We start from the raw sequence: 21,219 nt of genomic DNA on the forward strand, positions 1-21,219 counted from the left end.
CAGTTTGGGAATGCATGCGCTGTCATGGGATTCTTACTTCTTTCACAAGCAACCTTCTTCCATTTTATGAGAAATAGGTTTGCCTCTCATCTGTCATGAATGATCCCATTGTCCCACGTCTCAAATCACTCATGATAAGCTCACTGGACAATTTTCTGTTGTATGGTTTTGCTTTTTCCCAGAACTTGACACAAACGGAATGATATGTAGCCTTTTGAACCTGATTTTTGTTTGTTTGTTTAACATAATGCATTGGAAATTCACCAGTGTTTCATGTACAAGTTTGTTCTTTTTTTGAGTAGTATTCTATTGTATAAGTTATATCATACATTGGTTATCCATTCACCACTGAAAGTGATTTGCATTGTTTCTAGATTTTTAGAAATCATAAATAAAACTGCTATAAATACTCACAAGATTCATACACATAGACATTTTTGTTTCACTTGGGTAAGGAATTGTTGAGACGTGTGGTAAAGTGTATGTTTAACTTTATGGAGAGCTTCCATATTATAGTCCAGATTTGATATAACCAGGTGTTTCATCTTCTCAGTGGCACTTGATTTTGTTTTTTTTACTTTGTTTTGGGGCTATCCTAATATGTATTTAGTGCTGTCACAGTGTAGTTTTAACTTCCACTTAAATAATACAAATGTTGAACATATTTTCATGTGTTTATGTGTCATCTATACACTTTATTTAGTAAAATAGCTCTTCAAAATTTTGCCATTTTTAAATTTGAGTTTTGACTCTTTTACTGGGTTTTAAGAGTTGCTTCTCTGTATTGAATAGGGTTTATCAAAATATGTGTACTGTAAACAATATTTCCCTCTCTGTGTCTTTTACTTCCTTAGGAATATCTTTCAAAAAACAGAAGTTATTTGTTTTTTAAACTTTAATGATAATCAGTTTATCACTTTTTTTTTCTTCTATGACTGATACCTTTGATGTTGCATCTAAGGAATCTTTACCCAACCCCAAATCACAGAGATATTTCTCAATGGTCTAGAAATTATGTAGTTTAGGTTTTACATAAGGTATATGATACATTTTGAGTTAATTTTTGATTTTGTTACAAGCAATGGGTCAAATTCCTTTTTTTCCCCATAAGCATATCCAATTGTTTTACCACATTTGCTAAAGAGACTATCAGTTTCACCTTCCTCAAAAATCATTTGGGATGCTCTATTTCTAGGTTTTTTCATCTTGTTCCAAATAATCTATATTTCTGTACTTTGCCAATACTCTACAGTCTTTCTTATTGTAGCTGTATGGGGTGTCTTATAATCTAGTAGAAGTCCTTTAACTTTGTTCCTTTTAAAAATCGTTTGGCTATTCTTTGACTTTCCACATAAATTTCACAATCAGCTTGTCAGTTCCATAGAAAAATCTAACATTTTGGGGGGCTTACATGGAAACTACAGATAAGTTTGGGTAGAATTGACAAATATGATATATCTCCCCATTTATTTAAGACTTCTTTGATTTCTTTTACTGATATTCTGTCATTTTCAGTATATAATTCTTACATACATTGTGTTGAGATTTACACAAATATGCTTCATTTTTATGCTGTTGCAAATAGTAACTTATTTTATATTTTAATTTCCAATTGATTGTAGATAATCTATCAAAATAAAATTGATATTTTATATGAATCTTATATCCTATAACTTGCTCAGCTCACTCATTTTTATGTATCTTTTATTTTTGGAATCTATAGTACTGTCTACATAGATATAAATATTCATATCTGTGACTAGAGAGAGTTTTATTTCTCCCTTTCCAATCTGTATGCTTTTATTTCTTTCCCTTGCTCTATTGTTCTGGGTGGGACCTCCAGAATAATATGAAATGGGATTGGCCATCCTTGTCTCTTTACCTATCTTAAGAGAAGTGCAATTAGTTTTGCACCATAAAGAATAGCTTTTGCAGTAGGTTCTTTGTAGATTCCCTTTGTCCAGCTGAAGATAGATATTAAATTTTGCAAATGCTTTTTCTGCCTTTATTGAAATGATCATGTTTCACTTTTTTTATTTGTTGAGTTCTATTGTTGATTTTTGAATGTTGGTTCTAACCCTTCATGCTGAGGCTATGTCCTACTCAGTCATGATGTATTATTCATTTTAGATATTGCTTAATTCAATTTGCTAATATTTTGTTAAGGGTTTTTAATCTATGTTCATGAGGAATGATGAGATATTGTTCTCTTACAGTGTATTTGTCTGATTTTGTTGTCTGAATAATGCAGGTTTTTAAAAAGAGTTGGGAAGTATTTCTTCCTGTTCTTTATTCTAGAACAGTACACGAAGAATTAATATTATTTCTTCCTTAAATGTTTGATTTAATTCACCAGTGAAGATATCTGGTCCATTCTTCAATGGAAAGTTTTAAAATGTTCAATGTGTTTAATTGTTATAGGACTATTTTACTTACCTATTCCTTATTGAGTGAGTTTGGTAGTTTGTATCTTTCAGTGAATTTTCCCATTTGGTAGATTTATGTCGCATTTTTATTTTTAGGGTTTCCATTTTACTTTTATTCTCCCCTCTCTCTCTCTGGTAGTTGTTCCTAATATTCTAAATTGCCCTTTAAATGTCTGTTGGAGTTGTACAGTTGTTCTCTTTCATTCAGATATTGACAAACTTGTATCCTCCTCTCTGTCTCTCTCTGTCTCTGTCTCTCAATTTTGTTCTTCATTATTTTTAGTTATTGTGTTTGATTTTATTTGAAGTTGCTCTTCATTGTCTGGTTTCTTGTGATAAAGGCTTATATTATTGACTTGAGATTTTTTTCTTTCCTCCTAAAAACATTTCATTATATAAATTTCCTTCCAAGTGATGTTTTAGTTACATCCACAAATTTTAGTATGTTGTATTTTCATTTTTATTCAGCTCAAAATATTTTATCATTCCCCTTGTGACATCCTCTTTGATTCATGGTCTACTTATAATACTGTTGTTTAATTTCCAAATATTTGAGGATTTCCAATATACCTTTGTTATTTACTTTTAGTTCAATTCTTAATTAAAATACTAAGTGCTAAATATCACCTGTACAATATGATACATGCTAGATGATACACACACAATCACAAAGTACTTGAAGTTATAGAGGAAGGAAGAGTGGTGACTCAGAAGGTTTCACAGAAGAAATGACAGACTTGGTATTTTAGGGTGAATTGGGTTCACTAGAGAGACAAAATGGATGTTCTAAAGAGAGGAAATAGAATGTAGCAGAGAGCATTCAAGGAGCAACAAATCCTTTGTTAAGCTGGTGTGTAGAACAGAGCAGTATTAGGAGATGATGCTGGAAAGAAACCAGATGTTAAGGAGGAAAGCTGAACTTACGGGTCTTTCTAAAGGGATTAGACTTCAAACTGTTATTGCAAGGGGCTCTTGAGGCATTTTAAACAGAGGAATGCAGAATCAGCTTTTTCAAAGGGTATCACTGGCAGGAGTGCAAAGGACAGAATGGAGGGGAGGGAAAGATGCAGGCCAGGAATATCAATTAAAAGGCCATTGAAATAATTTGGGAGAGAGGTGATACATGCCTAAACTAACACAGTAGTGCTAAGGACTATGAGGAGAAAGCAGAAGTAAGATATTTTATGAATTATAATTGCTGGGAATTGGTGACAGTTGGATATGAGGAGTATGAAATGTATGAAGCAAGTTATACAAGTTGCTGGCTTGGGACAGGATACTGTGATATACTGAGATAGGGAACAAACAATAAAGTACAGGATTGGGGACAGAAGTGATGAGTTATATTTTGGAGACATTGCATCTGTGGAAAGCTTTGGAACATTCACGTTAGGAATGTTAATATTTTGTTTTAAGTTTTACATGATACAAATAATTTCAAAAGAGAAATGAAGGAATGTGCGTCATCTAGCTTGCATTTGGAAACCTGCATTTTGCACTAAAGAGAGTAATCTAAAATAGACATACAGGTTTTGGAGTTAAAAGTTTGTAAGAAGCAGATAAAACCATGAAGGAAAATAGGATTGGTCTGAAAAGGCTATCAAATGAGGATATAAAGATTTTGATAACAACATTTATGATCTAATTGAAGAAAAAAAAGATTTCAAAGACAGGAAAAGAAAATATAGAAAGAGTTTTTGAAGTCAATGAAAGGGACACAGAGAAAATAGTTAGGAATTACAAATGCTGAAAAGTCACCAAAAAAGAATAGAGCCCAAACTAATCACAGGAGTTAACTAATTAACAGGTCTTTACTAGTTTTGTTTGAAATAGGAGGAAATGAAAGCATATTGAAATACTAAAAATATTTATTGACTTATGTTTCATGATGATTATGGCAAGACAATTTATATCTTTCTAGCCATTTTTAATCATACCAAGTTTTGACGAAATGTAGTTACCAGTCAACAGGTCCATACAAGTTAGACTGAAATCAGTTCAACTTTATTACTTTATTTATAGAAGAATCAGCTCTGTCATTACATTTGGCTGGACAGTCAAATATCACACAATGGATCCATCAGAAAGACACATCATTAATGGTTGGAAAAAAGAGTGACTGTGTCATAGCAGCACATATATGCCAACAAATGGAACATTGTACTCTGTTGTATGAAAATTTTAAGAAAACCTGTGGAAAGGAATCAGAAAAATGCAAGACCCCTGATGGAGGCTACCTGTGTGCAGCATTAAGAGAAAGTCTGAAAGAAACGATATTGTGGAATTGTCATTGCAATGACCCTTCAAAAGTAGAATGTGTTGAAATTTGGAGAAGTTTGTTTGAAGACATTTGTATACAGGATGCTCAGATGAATCAAGTTCCGGCTGTCAGTGATGACCACAAAGATGGATTCAAACAGGACATTTTTTCAGGTTGGTATTCTAAAGAAGAATTTAGGAACATTAAGTATATAATCATAACTATGAACTAACCAAAGAATATTTAAGTTCTGATTCCTACTTTGTCATTCCTGCCTGTTTCTCCTAGAAAATTAAGAATAAAAAATTAATGCCATGACTATGTCCAAAAAGGATTACAAAGAGGCAAAAGAGCAAAATGCTAAAATGTTTTAGAATAATGTCAATTGTATTCATTCATTCTCTCATTAAACAAATACTTCTGGGACATTTACAATGTACCAGGTCCTATGCAGCAGGATTTAAAAAAAAAAAGAAAAAAGAAAAAAAAAAGGATAACAAAGCAAAACCAAAAATCACCTGTCCTTCATTCAAGGAGCTTGTTGTTTAGATGATTAAAAAAATCAAAAAAATAGATAAAATGTGGTTAAATGCTGGTTATTTATTTAATAGGTATTTCTTTTGAGTCCTTACCATGTCTTAGTCCATGTGCTCAGACCTGGAGGAAAAGTAGTAAACAAAACAACCAGAAACCATTGCTCTCTAGGAGTTTGCATTCTGTATTGAGGGCATCTTGAATCACCTTCCAAGGCAAAAGAATCTGAGACAGAGGTTTGCAGACAAAAGTTTTTTGGGGCTGGGGGTTTAAGAACAAAAGTTAGAAGGAACTGAAGGAAATAGGATTAGGTAAAGGGAGAAGCTGAAATGCAGTGCGGCTGCCACAGCAAACTTAGTTTATCCCACAGGAAGTTTGGACCTGGATTGGCCATTGAGGCAAGGGACCTGATCCTTGAACCCCTCCTATGGGCTAGAGCTTGTATTTGAGCTGTTCCCTGGGAAAGTCTGTAACTTTGCTTATGGCAACTTTCTTTGAATGAGGGCAATGCCTAGAAAAGGACGGTTGTGAGTCATCACCCAGCCATACTTTCAGCCCCTGGGGAAAGGAGAGCCTGGGTCACCAAAGGAGGTGTCTTAGTAGCGGGTCATAGCATCCAATGTGGGGGACAAAGAGAAAATTAACAGGACAAATGACTTAAGATAGATATTTTTTTTAAGATAGATATTTTAAACAGTATAAATGCTAAGGAGAAAACTGAAGCAGAGGGGAAAAAAAGAGATATGAGTGAGTGATTTTTAATTTTAATAGAATGACCACACAGTTGTATCCTTAAGTTAATGTTTAAGCAAAGATTTAAAAAGTTAAGAGAATGAGCCCTGTAGATATTTGGGGAGAGAATAGTTAAGGCAAAAGAAACAGAGTTAGACACCCTCAATTGGAAATGTGTCTGGAGGTTTGCGGAAGGGCTAAGGGGAGACACATAGGGAGAGGAAAGAATATGGGAGAGAGGTGTGGGAGGTGAGATCAGAAATAAAACAGGGGCAAGATCAGGTGGGGCCTCCTTCTAGGTCATTTCTAGGTTATTGGCTCTTTTCCTGAGTGATACAGAAAATTATTGAAGAATTTTCACTAAAAGATTATCATGATCTGATTTCTATCTTTAAAAGGATAATTCTGGTTTTTATGTTGATCATTGACTGAAGAGAAGCAAAGGCTCCAATAGGAAGACCAAGTAGGAGGCTTTTATAATGACACAGATTAAAAAATGATAGATGATGGACCCATGTGGGAAGTTGTCAGATTCTGGATATATTTTGATAGAAGTAAATCATATGGAGGTGTAAGAAAAAAAAGGAAATGAAGGTTGATTCCGAGGTTTTTGTCCTTAATTATTAGAAGGATGTGGTTCTCATTATTTTCGTTAACTGCTACGGAAACAGCCACAGGAAGGAGAGACTTCAGTGAGCAACAGAGAAGTCACAGGTTGGTTTGGGATGTGTTAAGTCTGAAATGTTTATTAGATATCCAAGTAAATGTATCAAATTAGGCAGCCCCAGTATGGCATTGATGTCTAAATTCTATGTATGACACAACAAAGTGAGATCTGGGCAAGAGGGCTTCATTCACTTATAGATGATAAATAAGCCCATGGCCTAGATGAGGTCAACAAAGAAATGCATGCTGTCTTGGACCTGTTTGGTAGCAAGGTGGGAAAATATCATATTTTGGATATATTTTGACATTAGTGGATGAATAAGAAGGAATGGTATGTATGTTTTTATGTATATGATCTTCTATCTCATATGTAGATCTGATTGGTACAATCTTTTATTTATTCCTGTGACATATTGCCCTTCAGCTGCTTTTCAGGAATTAAGCTACAGTTTAAAATATCTTCCTGGAAGAATGTGTCTATACATATGTATGTACCATATGAAATTAGAATTTAATGTGCATAGAATTATATGGATTACACATAACATATAAAGTAGTACACATCCAAGATCGGGTTTATTTTCCCATGCTAAAATAAATATTTTGTTGTGTTTATGATAATTACCCACATGGTGAATATATTAGTCGTCTTGGGCTGCATAACAAAATACCACAGCTTGAGTGGTTTCAACAACAGAAATGTATCTCCTCACAGTTCTGAGGCTGTGACTTCCAGATCAAGGTCCAGCAGGGTTGGTTTCTGGTAAGAGTTGTCTTTCCTGGCTTGTGGACTTCCTGGTTTCTTTCTGTGTTCTCAGATGACCTTTCCTTGGTGTTTGAGTGTATGAAGAGAGAAGAGGAAGTAAGCTCTCTGTGCCTCTTCTCCTAAAATGATAATCCTGTCAGATTAAGGACCCACTCTCATAACCTCATTAACCTGAATAACTTCAGAGACACCATTTTTAATACATCACACAGCAGGTTACAGGGCTTCCACATGTGAATTTTGGAGGGACATAGGAAAATTCAGTAAAAGTATGCACATTCAGTGTTTGTTTCAATGATAGATTCTTGAATATATTTAGTCAATGGCATGGCCATACCAATCAGTCCCAAAGCAGAGATGCTAATCTATAATAGAGGTCTAGCCTAGACTTTTGTAGCTGTTACAAAAGCTGTATGCTTCTCTGAGATTTGCTTGTGGGATTTCACTCAATATGAGATAGTCAGAAGAACGAACATCTCAGATTTCCTCAGAGACACAGGAGGGTAGATTTAGAAACACTGTGATTCTTCAGCTGAGCCATTATGGATATAAAAGTGAGAAACCATGTATAGTGAGAACAGATGGAACAATGCAGGGAGTCTGGCAAGACTGACACAGTTGGGAGTAAAAAAGAATTTTCTTGTGATTGTACCTTCTTTTTTGTGCAGTGGATGGGCTGGCAGGGAATTTGGATAGGCAGTTCAGAGACAAATTGAATCAGGTAGTCACAACAGAAGTCAATCTTAATAGCCAATGGCAACAATTCAGCTTTAATTTTAAAATGCAGGTTTGATCAGACTATTCCCCTATCACTTTATGCATATGCTTATTAGCACCCCTTATATTTTGTTTGGATTTTGTTTATATCTCTATATCCCATGCCAGGCTGTGGATGCTCCGTGACAGGGACTATACATTTATATCTTCAGTATGGAAACTGGTACATAGTCGTGATTCAACCAATGCTTCTTGAATGAAAGAGTTTGGAAGTAGCTGGGCAGTGAGTTCACTTCCATCAATGCAATTCTCTAGTTCTCTGATTATAATTCCTAGGAACTCTAAAAGACTAAAATAATCAGAGGTAGAAATCATCTTTAATTTCCATTTCCATTTAATTAAGACCCTACCGGGAAGGATTTTTTCAATTCAGACAATATTCCTTCTGTTCTTTCTCCCGACAGATTCTTTGTTTACTTCAGTACACATGGCCTGGTTGTTAGCATTTGTTTAAATCTTAGAGTAACTAAATCCTCAGAGCAGGGCTGTTTAACTCACTGGAATGATATTTGGGGTGGGTGTGGGGGGTATTTTTCTTCATCTGCATGTCACTAATTTTGAGTATCAAGGGTTAAGTAAGTATTACATGAGCTAGAATGTATTTTTGCTTGATCATTCATTTCTAAATGTGACCCACATTTTTCTACTAAGTTTTAAAAATTGTTCACTAATGAATTAGTCTCTTTGTTTTCCTTCTAGGTAACATGAAAGAGGATAATCAATCCAAGTGGAATCTAACTACCCTTCCCTATCATGGTAATGTTTATATTTATAATTTTCATTTGCATTGTAAATACTAGACAATATGATTTAAAACATAGTTACTCGCTTTCTTAAAGATATGCCAATACAAAATAAATTGTGTGGCTCTTAATTTAGTCTAATATTGCAAAATGCAACAAAATTACTGTATTTTTTCCATTCATGTATCAAAGCAATTAATTGTTTTGTCCACCTGTCAACTATTTACGGTTATACTGAGGAATGAAAACTTTACATTTAAAACCAAAAATTAGATCTTGGTTAAATTTCACAAGTATTTTGATCACATAAATTAAGTGCTTGAGGCTAATTTTGTATATATGCATTTGGTGGCGGGGGAAAGGGAAAGCACTCACATGTATCTATGTTTTCCAAAATGTCAACATCTTTATGTGCTATTATAATAACTGCAACTAATAACTGCAACTGCTATTATAATAGTAATAACTGCAACTATGTGGAAACTTTAGTCAAGATTTTTACCCAAAATAAAAAATGCAACGAACAAAAATCATTTTGATTTGAGCCCATGAACTCACCATAAGCTATATACTTCAAATGCAATTTCTGAAGATTTATTATTTACATTTGAGAGACTTGGACTCAAAAAATTTTTTCCCACTCAGTTTTGGCCCTATATGTTTCCTATCATATCTAGATCACAATATGTATCCAGCATAAATGAAAGATGATACAAATAGCCCACTACTCAGGCCCCAGTAAATTCATATTAACTCTTAAAAAAAAAGTAAGATTAGCCCCAAATAGCACATTGGTACATCATTGTGTTTTGCTCACAGACATTTCACAGCATTTTGCAGATTCTTTATGTACTGATTTGTGTTTACTTTTCCGCAAACTGGACATATCCTTGCTTTTAGGAATCAAAGGGATCCAGTCCTGTTTGGAAGTGGCAGAGGCGTGTGTAGGGGATGTGGTCTGTAACACACAGTTGGCCGCTTACCTTAAAGCTTGCTCAGCAAATGGAAATCTGTGTGATGTGAAACACTGCCAAGCAGCCATACGGTTCTTCTATCAAAATATGCCTTTTAACATTGCCCAGATGTTGGCTTTTTGTGACTGTGCTCCATCTGATATACCTTGTCAGCAGTCCAAAGAAGCTCTTCACAGCAAGCCATGTGCGGTGAACGTCGTTCCACCCCCTTCTTGCCTCGATGTAATTCACAGCTGCCGAAATGATGAATTATGCAGGTGAGTAAAAACACGCATACCTTAGTTTCTTATTTCGGCACCTTATTTGTTACAGTCCAGTCCTAACACTTGATCTCATTACATTAGCTAGAGTTCCCACCCTCATCCAACATGATGTAAACAAAGCCAGACAACTCATATTTTTGAATATGCAGTACATGTGTAGTATCCTTTTTGAAATTCAAATGCAGAACAGGTTTTTGGAATAAGCGAATTCAATGTGTCAGGATTTGGTAGCCATGAAACAGCATCATTAAAATTATATATTCAAGTTAGGCTAATGAATCAGTAAATAGACCTGACTGGCATGTCAGTTTAATTTGTTTTTTTGGTATGATTACCTCAGGCTGTTAAATGTCAGAGAGCTTTGATAAGGCAGCTCTTCAAACTTCAAATTGAACCTTTTTCTCATAGGCTGGAGATCCAGAAGGAGAAGGTAACTTGAGTCCAACTCAGCCCACATGTATGCCATTATGTCAGAAATATACCCATTTTCTTCTTCCCAACCTCACGCGCTTGATTTTCAGGGGAGCAATGTTAGTCATTTATTTGTCATTCAAATAAATAATTATCTGCCTGTTACTCTCTAGGTACCAGTGCACACAAGACAAGAATGCTTGCCCTGGGGTCTAGTGGTGGGAGAAAGATAATAAATAAGTGAAATATATATTATAAGGTAATGAGTGTTGTGGAGATTAACACACAAAGGGAGAGAATTGAGTAAGTGGCATTGTGAAGGGGCAGAAAGAGTTGCAATGTGAACACAGTGGTCCCAGTAGGGAGATTTAAAGAAGTAGGAGAATGAGCCTCTCTCAGTATGCATCTGAAAAAAGAAATACCAAACAAGTTAGCCAGTGGTGAGGAAGAAATAGGACCTGTTCAAAAAGCAATGAGGGTAGAGCCTACATGGAGGAGAGCAATAGGAGATGTAGTTAGACATTTAACTGGAATGGGGGGCAAGTAGGCCTCAGTCATATAGGACCTAGAGGGACACTAAGGACTTGGGTTTTTACTCCCAGTAAAATGAAAGGTTTCTGGAGGATCTTGAGCAGAGGTATGAATGATCTGGCTCACTTATTAAAACTTCCACTCTTGTTGCTAGTTGAGACTAGACTGAACCTTTGCAGGTAATTACTCTTGGGAACTATAAATCTAATTCAACACTGGCTTTTTCTTTTCCTCACTACAGTCTTCATTAACACATTTCCTTGTATATTCAAGATGTATTTATCTTTTGCCTAGTAAGGCATCCACAGTTAAGTAGGTCTCTTTGGAGGAGTAAGAAAAATGCAGGAAAAAGTGAGAATACTGAATAAATCTGATGAATCAAAATGATTTATATCATTGATGTTACCATATTAAAGGAGCTTTATTTAAACAACCAGCATTAAATCATATAATTTATGGATTCATCTTTTGCTCCTTTTTGGAATAATTCTTCATGTCAATTTGCCCAGTGCCTTTAATCAGGAATTGTTTTGTTTAATTTCATTTAAATAAATAAAACTTCATAAATAGCAAATCATTTAAAATTAAAAATAAGCATTTAATGTGGAAGAGTAGCCTAGTGTGTGATAGCTCAGAGCAAAGATTATCACATTCATCACTTTGCTTCGACCATTGACAAATGAGCTGAAAGGTTTAATATCAACTGCCTGAAGGGTCTGATTCTTGGTAAACATCTTTTAGCTTTTTAACTATATCCATTATTTTACTCTGCCATTCCAACTTTCAGAGTAGCTCCAGATCTTATAAATATTTGTTGAAAAGGACAACTGCTTTCCTACAACATACATTCTGTAAGATAATGGGTAAAGATCTAAGCAGAGTGCTAGAACATCGATGTATTTTTTGTTTTAACTTATCACATAGAATGCCAAAGCTCTTAAGAAAGTCTTCTTTGAGGACCTATTTTACAAAAGTTTATAAGTTATTTTGAGGCTTATTAATTATATCTCTCGAGTGATAATAAAATTAATAATAAAAATGTTTTATGATACGGTTTAGATTTTTCAAACTCATATCTCAAAATTCCTTATTTTGTGAAATATTGTATTTCATTGATTCTAAGATGAAAATTTTAAAACATTTTAATATCCCTAATAGCTTTGGAATGTATCTTAAGCTCAATGACCAGAACATACTTATGAAATTAAAACAATAATTTAATTTCTAACAAGTTATTTTAGTTATAACAAGATAATGATATTTCCTGTAATCAATGAAATAGGATGAAAACATTTGATTACACTATTTTTATCATATCACAAATAGAATATTTACATCTGTCAATCATCTATCTACAGTAACAATGAAAACTAGTGATATTTTAACCAGCCAGGAAAATTTTGTTAAAGCAATCCCTGTAAAAATACCAGAAGTCTCCATGAATGGGGAGCTGGATAGCTTTACCTGATTCCAGTGCCAAGACCATAGGAATACTACCTTATCATCTTTAACTTATTTGCATTCAACTTTTGGAACATCATATATCTAAACTTTCCTTTCAAATTAAGTATTTTAATGGCAAGTGATGAATCTGCTGTTAGAGTCCTCAAGAAGCCCCATGATGGATTCTGAAGCACACACTCCTGAATTAAACTCATCTTGGTGTCAACACCTTCTAAGATTGATTGGTACAAAGTTGGTAATTTTTTTCCATAAAGGCTCCTCGGTTTAACCACTTCTCCAAAATGTTTGGTGCATGGTCTGCAAAACCAGAGGCATTTAAAGATGTCATCTTGTTTCCCTCCACCTTTGAGTATCTTGCAATTAATTTTTATAATTTTTAATGTACATATATATGTCTCTTCTTGTGTAATTTCTGTCTTTCATGGATTAATTCAGAGAGTAAGAACTATGTACTTTAGATCGCTTTTCACTGTGTGCAAATAGTCCCTTAATGAATATTTTATAGAGGTGATGGAAATATTATGCAATATTAGCAGTCAAGGTAAAAAGACAAATCCTGTCATTTTTCTCAGGCGAATTTTGCCTTAGGGAGACTTTTAGCATTTATATTAACTTATTATTAATGTAATTCAGATGGAAAAAAATCCAAATGACAAACTACTTCTTCAGTAAGGATGGTTAAGCCCTTTATCTGCTACCTGTTTTTGCTGAAAAGTCTGTATGTGTGGAGAGGAGAGCATTTGGGTCTTAAAATAAAACTTATGTTCCTGTTCCAGATTCTTCAATACATTATAGGTTTCGAAACTCCTTTATTTATTTGGAAAGGCCAAAGAAGGCAATATAAAGTTCATTTTTCAATCAATTCTAATATAGATGTATACTGAGACATGAGATGTTTTGCAAATTATAAATGTTTAGGTGCTTACAGAAAATTATAATACATTATATTTTCATATGTATGAACTCAAGAAAGTAGTGAAAAAAAGTATTCGCTTAAATAAATTCTACTTACTTTTTAAAAGCAAAACCCCACAATGTACACAATATTTTAAGTACCATGGAATACTTAAAAATCTGATGATTTATTAGGTCATATATCCATGTGCAGAAATTATACCAACCACATTCTTTACATTTTGCAATGTAACTGGAAATCAATAGATAAGATGAAAACAAAATAATTCCATTAAAAAAACTACTTTTAAATAATTGTTTGGACAAAAAATATAGAAAATTGCAGAATATCAAGAAAATAAAGATAATGAAACATTATACATCAGAATGTTTAAACCTGAAACAGAATTTCTATCATATAAAGTTTTTGGGCGTATTTAAATCTTTTTTTCAAATCATGTAGATAATGTGTACTAATTTCATAATTTTTTTATTTAAAAATATCCTTTAATTCAGCATTTATGCAGAATTTCACAACTAATTTTCTGAATGAAATAACTTCCATGAGTAGATAACTCACACAACTTAACTGTAGCAAAATACATATTTAAAAATGAATAAATGGCACCTGGGTCCAGATTTATTCTCTATCAACTCCTAAATGATGATCCATACTGTCAATACTTCTATTTACATGATATTTTCTATATAACCTTCAATTGCATTAAAGGAACATATTTGTTCTTCTGGCTCAAAATATTTGTAGGATTTTCTTAAATATAAGTTTTTTTTTTATAACATGATTTTTTTCTAATTTTTTGTTTTTATTTATTTATGATAGGCACATAGTGAGAGAGAGAGAGAGAGGCAGAGACATAGTCAGAGGGTGAAGCAGGCTCCATGCACCGGGAGCCCGACGTGGGATTCGATCCTGCGTCTCCAGGATCACGCCCTGGGCCAAAGGCAGGCGCTAAACCGCTGCGCCACCCAGGGATCCCTTAAATATAAGTTTTAATAGATACTAATTAATTTTTTCCATGACGTTAAAAAGTTGATTCCTTTAGGGTTACTTAAATATGAGATTATTAAAAATAATAGTTCTGGATTTAAAAAGTAGCATGTGGACAAATACGCTGGTAAATGTCTATTTACTCAGAGAGTTTTCATGCTTATTTGATGATGATCTATTCAAGAAAGGGTAAGAAGTAATTTTAGGTGATAAATATTAAGTAGAAAGATTAATATCCTTGGTTCCACTGGGAATATCTTCTTTCTTTGAAAGCTTTGAAAATGAATTATTGTACATTATTCAGACTTTCATTCAAAGCTAGTACAACACAAATACATAGAAACTTTATGAATTGATGTGGTTCTAATGGATTATCTCAGTCATTAAATAAACTAAATTTTGCTTTACATTAGCTCTTACTGCCAGAGAAGCTAAAAGAATTTTGTAAATTCTAATTAGTCTGCTCAGAAATATTGAGAAAGTGCACAGTACCTCCCAATCTGTGGGAGAACAGGGGCTGGAAAGGTCTAGAGTCTTGTATGAAATCACTCTATGAAACTGTGGCCAAATGCTAGCCAGAAAAGCACATTCTGCTTCAAAAATATTGCTAATAATTCTACCATATACTTTATATTGCAAATCATCACCCATTGAAATAAAATTAGTAGTGAAAGATCATTCATCCAGGAAATCCTAAACTTAGCCTCTGTCTTTCATCACAAAAGGAAAATAATTCACGAGGTTTCTCTACTTTTACAGTCTCTATTAGGATGCTTGTATGTACTAATTTTGTTTTCAGCTATGTATTGATGTTTAAAGGCTTTTTTGTCAGATGCCAGTCTTTCATTAGGTGAGGCAGTACCACATGTTATTGTGAGATAATATTATCCAGACTAATTCCATTTCTTGATTCTTTCTAGGAGGCGCTATAGAACATTTCAGTCAAAATGCTGGCAGCATATGATTAGAAAGTGCCATGAAGATGAGCTCTGCATCAGTACCTTAAGCCAGCAGGACCTCACTTGCTCAGGAAGTGATGACTGCAAAGCAGCTTACATTGGTACTTTTGGGACAGTCCTTCAAGTACAGTGCACCTGTAGGACCACTACACAAAGTGAAGAATCTTTGTGCAAGATTTTCCAACATATGCTTCATGGAAGATCATGCTTTGGTGAGTTATATATATTCAGTAAATGATACACAGGGTTTTTTTGTTTTTGTCTATGCAGCACAAAGTAGTAATCCAGCATAGAAAATCTAACAAAGAAAACCTTATGTTTGCTACTCCATTTTAAAATATATTTTCTGATTATGTTTTATGTATTTCCTATTTTACTCATTCATATGCTAGTAGTATATGTTTTTTAATGTCTATTAAAAGTATATGTCTAGTAGTATATGTTTTTTAATGTCTATGATTGGTCACTTCTAGGTATCATTTACTGATTTCAATATCAACGCATGAAAGGTTTATCCTACCAGATAACTGAATATGTCAGTTGTCTATCGTGAATAACAAACAACCCCAAAATGTAGTGGCTTAAAATAACCATTTATTGGCTCATTCTGCACAATGGGCTTAGCTTAATTGAGTGGTTCTTCTGATGATCTTACTTGGGGGCCACTCAAGTAGCTACTGTCATTGAGTGACTCAGCTGAGGCCAGATGGTCCAAAATGGGGTTTAGCAAGCACTATTTGTTGGGATGCATGAGTCTCCTCCACATGTCCTCTCTAGTGGTTGACCCTGGACTCTTACATGGTGACAGCAGAATTTCTAGTAGCTAAGCCCCAAAGTGCATGTACTTACCAATTGCCTATGTCTGTCACATTTGCTAATGTCTCTTTGGACAGAGAAAGTCCCATGGCAAGACCCAGAATTACTGTGAGAGGAAATTATACAAGGATGTATATATTTAAGGTTGGATTCATTGGGGAGATCACTGATTTAGTAGTTTACCAGTATGGGTATCCCAACCTTTGTAAAACATTTACTCTTGGATTTAGCTTTTCTAATCTTAGTCTTTAACATGTCTGCTGATTTCCCTGTAATGAAAGGATGGAAACACATTCCATCCCTATGTGGAATGTGGAAACACATTCCCTAAAGGTATACGTTACTCAATTTTAAGAATGAAAAAAACAGATTTAGGAATTTAACTAATTTATCCAGAGTATCAGAATGAGCAAGTGGTTGATAGGGATATGTGGATAAATCTTAGAAAAAAAAAAGATCTAAGGATGTGATCGCATACTAATTCAGGACTTCTCTGTCATCCATCTTCAGAGTTAGTTCTTAGAACCATCCATGTCTTAAAATGCCCCCATGCCTCTTGGCTCCTCATTGTAACCATGGAAACTGTAAATACCATTTCCAGGAGAAAATAACAGATGTTTACTGTTTCATTGCAAACCAGATCTTTATACTTAATTATAAAGTGGACAGATATTGATATGTATATGTCTATACCATACCCATTTAACAATATATAGATACACACATTTTTAAATGTTTTACTTTTCTTAGATACATTAACTAATGTGATCAAAATTGTTATTTGTTGTGCATTAGGTAATAGATATACAACTCAGAGTGTATGGTTTTAATTCCAACAGAGGTCTCTGTGGAATTTCTATAATTTTTATAGTTAACACTATTTCAAATCAAATTTCATATTTCAATTGAAATCATGATAGAAAGTGGAAAATTGTAGCCTTACACGTGTTGACTGATATTTTGTAAATAATCTTCCTCTCTGATTAATATTAGGTGGCTAATTCTGTTAGAACTAAGGGTGCTTATAATGAGTGGCTCATAGCATTACAGAAGGAAATACCAAATAAAATAATTTAAATCAACAGAAATACATACAGTTATATTACCATGGTGATTTATAAGTGGGTTTCTCCATAGTAAATGAAATCCAGGAAAAAAAAATGCAGATCCTACAAGTCAGTGAAAATTTAGTTCCTAAAAATGCCAGTCCTGGTAACCTAATTCTAATTCTGGGCCTGATTTTCTCCCATGTATTTTTAATCATTGTTACATTTTATTTGCATTGTGTTTAGTTGCTATAATGTGAATACTATATAATGTTTTGGAAAAATGAAAATTCAAAACCCTTTCACTTTCTTCACTCCCCTAGTCAGACTAAACTTTGTGAGATTTCCTTTTCAAACATTACCTACTAAAAGTAGGAGTTTTGGGTGATGGGTTTGTAGAATGAAAGGAAATTTTTTTTTTTTGAATGAAAGGAAATTTTGAGGCCTTCTGCCACAGTTCTTGAATTAATAGGAACAGTTTCAAACCAAAACAAGAACTAAGTCCTTAGGCCTGGCTAATTCTAACAAACCCTTATCCCCTGCTCCATGTACTTGAGAAGAAGTGCAATGACAGTTCTGAATAAACCATTTGTCTAACTCTGTAACCTGACTTCTCACAGCACTGTGGCATGCTCATACATTATCAAAATGGTCATCATCAGTGCAGCTCATTTCCAAAGCTCTTGAACTTCTGCTCCCTGTGCTTGAAAGGAACAAAAGGGAGTAGGGCTGAGAAGGGAGTTATGGAAGATTTTCAGTTTGTCACCTTTGTTTGTCTTAGAAGCATTATTTTTCAAACTCATTTGACTCTACACCACAGAAAGCAATGCATGTTACATTAGCTTTTTTATGCACAATATCTTCTATTAAAAAAATACATAGTATTATTCTATTCCACTAATTTTTTTCAATGCTGACTCCCACCCACTAAAATGACTTCACTACTAGCTAAGGGTTGGTCACTGAAGTTTGAAAAACTTTCTTGGAGCATAAATTCATCTGGAAAGAATCTGCATTGATACATTCAAGCCAGTCTTATAATAATTACAAATAATTATAAAGTAGCCAGCATTTATTGAATGCTTATTTTTGGTCATATTTTTTCATCTAATCTTAACAATTTAATGAGCTAGATACTATTATCCTCCCTGTTTCATACATGAGGGAAAGGAAGCTAAGAGAGGAAATATCTTACTCAGTGTTCTACACACAGGGTGCACGTGGTAGACTCAGGATCCAAACCCCGCCTGGCTGACTGGGAGCTTGCTGTGTGCCTGTGAAATGGTAAAGACAACAAGCTAGTGTCTGTTGAGCATGCCCCAAAGCCCTCTTGCAGAAACTTCTTAGTTCTGATATGAGAACCAAGCTTTGAAAACACGCCAAAGAGCCCACCTCCGTTCCTACATTCAGGACCAGATTTAGGCAAATGAGCATCCTGAACAAATTACAAATTTGACCACTAACTTTTCTTAACTCCACATCTCTGGATCCATACAGACTTCCTTTTCTCTGATATCTTGCTGCACAGAGCAAATTTGTGGCAGTTAAAGCTGAGAGAGAGGTGGGAAAAAAGCAAAAGAGAGGACCTGGATAAGACAGAGTCCTACAAATGTGGAAAGAATTAAAGGAGCAAGCACTATTGTGTTTCCTTGTTATGTTGAAGGCTTCAGTCTGCAAGTGTGGGTGTACCTGGCTCTGACAGGAATGTTCTTTTTTGCCTTGTTCAAAATGTCTTTTTTAATGTCAACTGTAGTCATCTTAAAGAGATTTGGACACATCACTATTCTGCCTCTAAAGACTCAGGTTTTTTTTTAAGAATTATTTTTTAAAAAATAAAAATAATACACGACTGCCTTTCTCTGTTAAATCTGACAGGGAATGGACAGCATAGCAATACAGATAAAATACAAGGTTAAACAAAATGTAGAGAATACAAAAATAAAAAATAAATTCTTCCCCCAATCCCATTCTTTTGAGAAAGTCGAAGTTAAGAAAGTTGGTGCACATTCCTTTGAAACTTTTTTTTCCTTGTAATACATACATAACTCAAATACCTTGTATGCACCCAAATAGATGCCTGCCTCACACTGACACACACATACATACATATTTCTTTAATGGAATGAAACTCTACATACTGCCCTATAACTTAAAAATATGGAGTGGGCCTATTTGTGAGTGCATACATATTCAATGGCTTTATTTCTTTAAAGGCTGCAGAGTATCCCATGGTGTATGTGCACATGCATTCATATGCTTATGCCAGAATTGATTTGATTTATAACTAGTCTATTAATGTGGACCTTCAGGTTGGATATCATTGTTTATTATTACAGGCATTACTGCAATAATTGTTATTGCACATTTTAGTTGGCATTTCAACAGAATACCTTTCAAACAGTGACCATAGGATTTTTATATTTTTAAATTTGGTAGAAACTGGGAAAACTTGTTCTGGTTACATTCTTAGAAAAAAATCTTAATGATTTAATTTGCATTTTTATTATAAGTGATGCTGAGCATTTGTTCAGTGGTTTGTTGGAAATGTTCTATTTCTTTGACCTACTCGTATCCTTTGCTGAAAACATCTGCCTTTTTTTAGTACTGGGAAGTGGAATTTTTGTTGTCTATATCAAAAGTTTATGTTGATATGTGAGAATTCACTAATCTGCATGCCTCTTACAATAATCCTGAGTTCATAGTCTCTTATGGCAAAGTGATGATCTGATATATTGTGGGCTTGGGATCAGGTCTTGACTCTGTTATCTGGGTTATGTAAAGAAGGAAGATTTTTAATCATTTCCTGACTAGTCAACCATTCTTCAAGTGGATAATTTCCACTGCCTTTTTAAAATACGTTTTTTAAGTGATTAATAGTTAACAAAGAAAAAGTATAATACAAAACCAAAAACAGACTCTTAAAATATAGAGAACAAACTGGTGGTTGCCAGAGAGGAGCTGAGTGGGTAAAGTCATGAAGGGAACTAAAAGTACACTTATGGTGATGAGCATTGAATAACGTATAGAATTGTGAATCATTACATTGTACACCTAACATAACACTATGTTAATTATACCTGAAAATATATAAATCTATAAATAAAATATATGAATAGAAAATATATAAAAATAAAATTTGGGAAATATTTTTAAAAATACATGTATGAAAAATATATCTATCCTTCAGTTTAAGACATAAGCATTACCATTATTTTAAATTTAAAAAAAAAAGATTCTTAAAATTTATTTGAGAGCAAGAGAGCATGAGCAAACTTCGGGAGGAGCAGTGGGAAGACAATAAGCAGACCTGTGCTAAGCACAGAGCCTGATGTGGGGTTTGGTCCCCAAATCTTGAGAACATGGCCTGATCTGAAATTAGGAGTTGGATGCTTAATCGAATGAGCCACCCAGATGTCCCTATTTTTTAAGTTTCTTGAAGTTCTACTTCATATTACATCCTTTCTCCCTGAACTCAGAGGTAACCAACTGCACACCTATACACATATGCATGATGCATTACAAAAATAGACATGTATGTATTGTTTAGGACAGTGGTTCTTAATATTCACTGAAGATGAGAATCACCAAGAGATTAAAAATTCTGAGGTCCAGTAAACTAATAAAATTACATTATGTGAAAGCAGGAAATGGGTGTCTAGGGTTAATCTCATGGGCACGTGGTCAGTGTAGTCACATGGGGCCTGTGCTTAGGAGGATCCTGAGCTTTGGTGCTTCATGTTCTGCATACATCATCTTGAAGTTTTTAATAATTGCATCATTGAATTTGGGTTTTGTAAACTCCAGTGGAGCCTATGCAAAGTGCTTGGAGCCTTAGCTCATATGTATTCCTGCCTCCTGACACTTCCTTGGAACATGCAGGTTCTCAACTGCCTGCCCCACTCCTTTGTGCCCTGGGCACCAGGCACCACTCAGCACTCCTCCTCTCCC

General features: G+C 34.3%; 1 protein-coding gene across 1 annotated transcript in view; it reads left to right on the plus strand.

Moving 5' to 3' along the window:
- The window catches only part of GFRAL (GDNF family receptor alpha like), a 54,257-nt gene that overhangs the window by 6,854 nt on the left and 26,184 nt on the right, over positions 1–21,219 (plus strand). The window contains exons 4-6 of the mRNA XM_055329607.1: positions 8,861–8,917; positions 9,805–10,135; positions 15,371–15,621. Of these exons, the coding sequence (XP_055185582.1) occupies positions 8,861–8,917; positions 9,805–10,135; positions 15,371–15,621 (639 nt within the window). The remainder of the gene's footprint in view (positions 1–8,860; positions 8,918–9,804; positions 10,136–15,370; positions 15,622–21,219) is intronic.

Source organism: Nyctereutes procyonoides, unplaced genomic scaffold (genome assembly GCF_905146905.1).
Source record: "Nyctereutes procyonoides isolate TBG_1078 unplaced genomic scaffold, NYPRO_anot_genome, whole genome shotgun sequence".
NCBI lineage: Eukaryota > Metazoa > Chordata > Mammalia > Carnivora > Canidae > Nyctereutes > Nyctereutes procyonoides.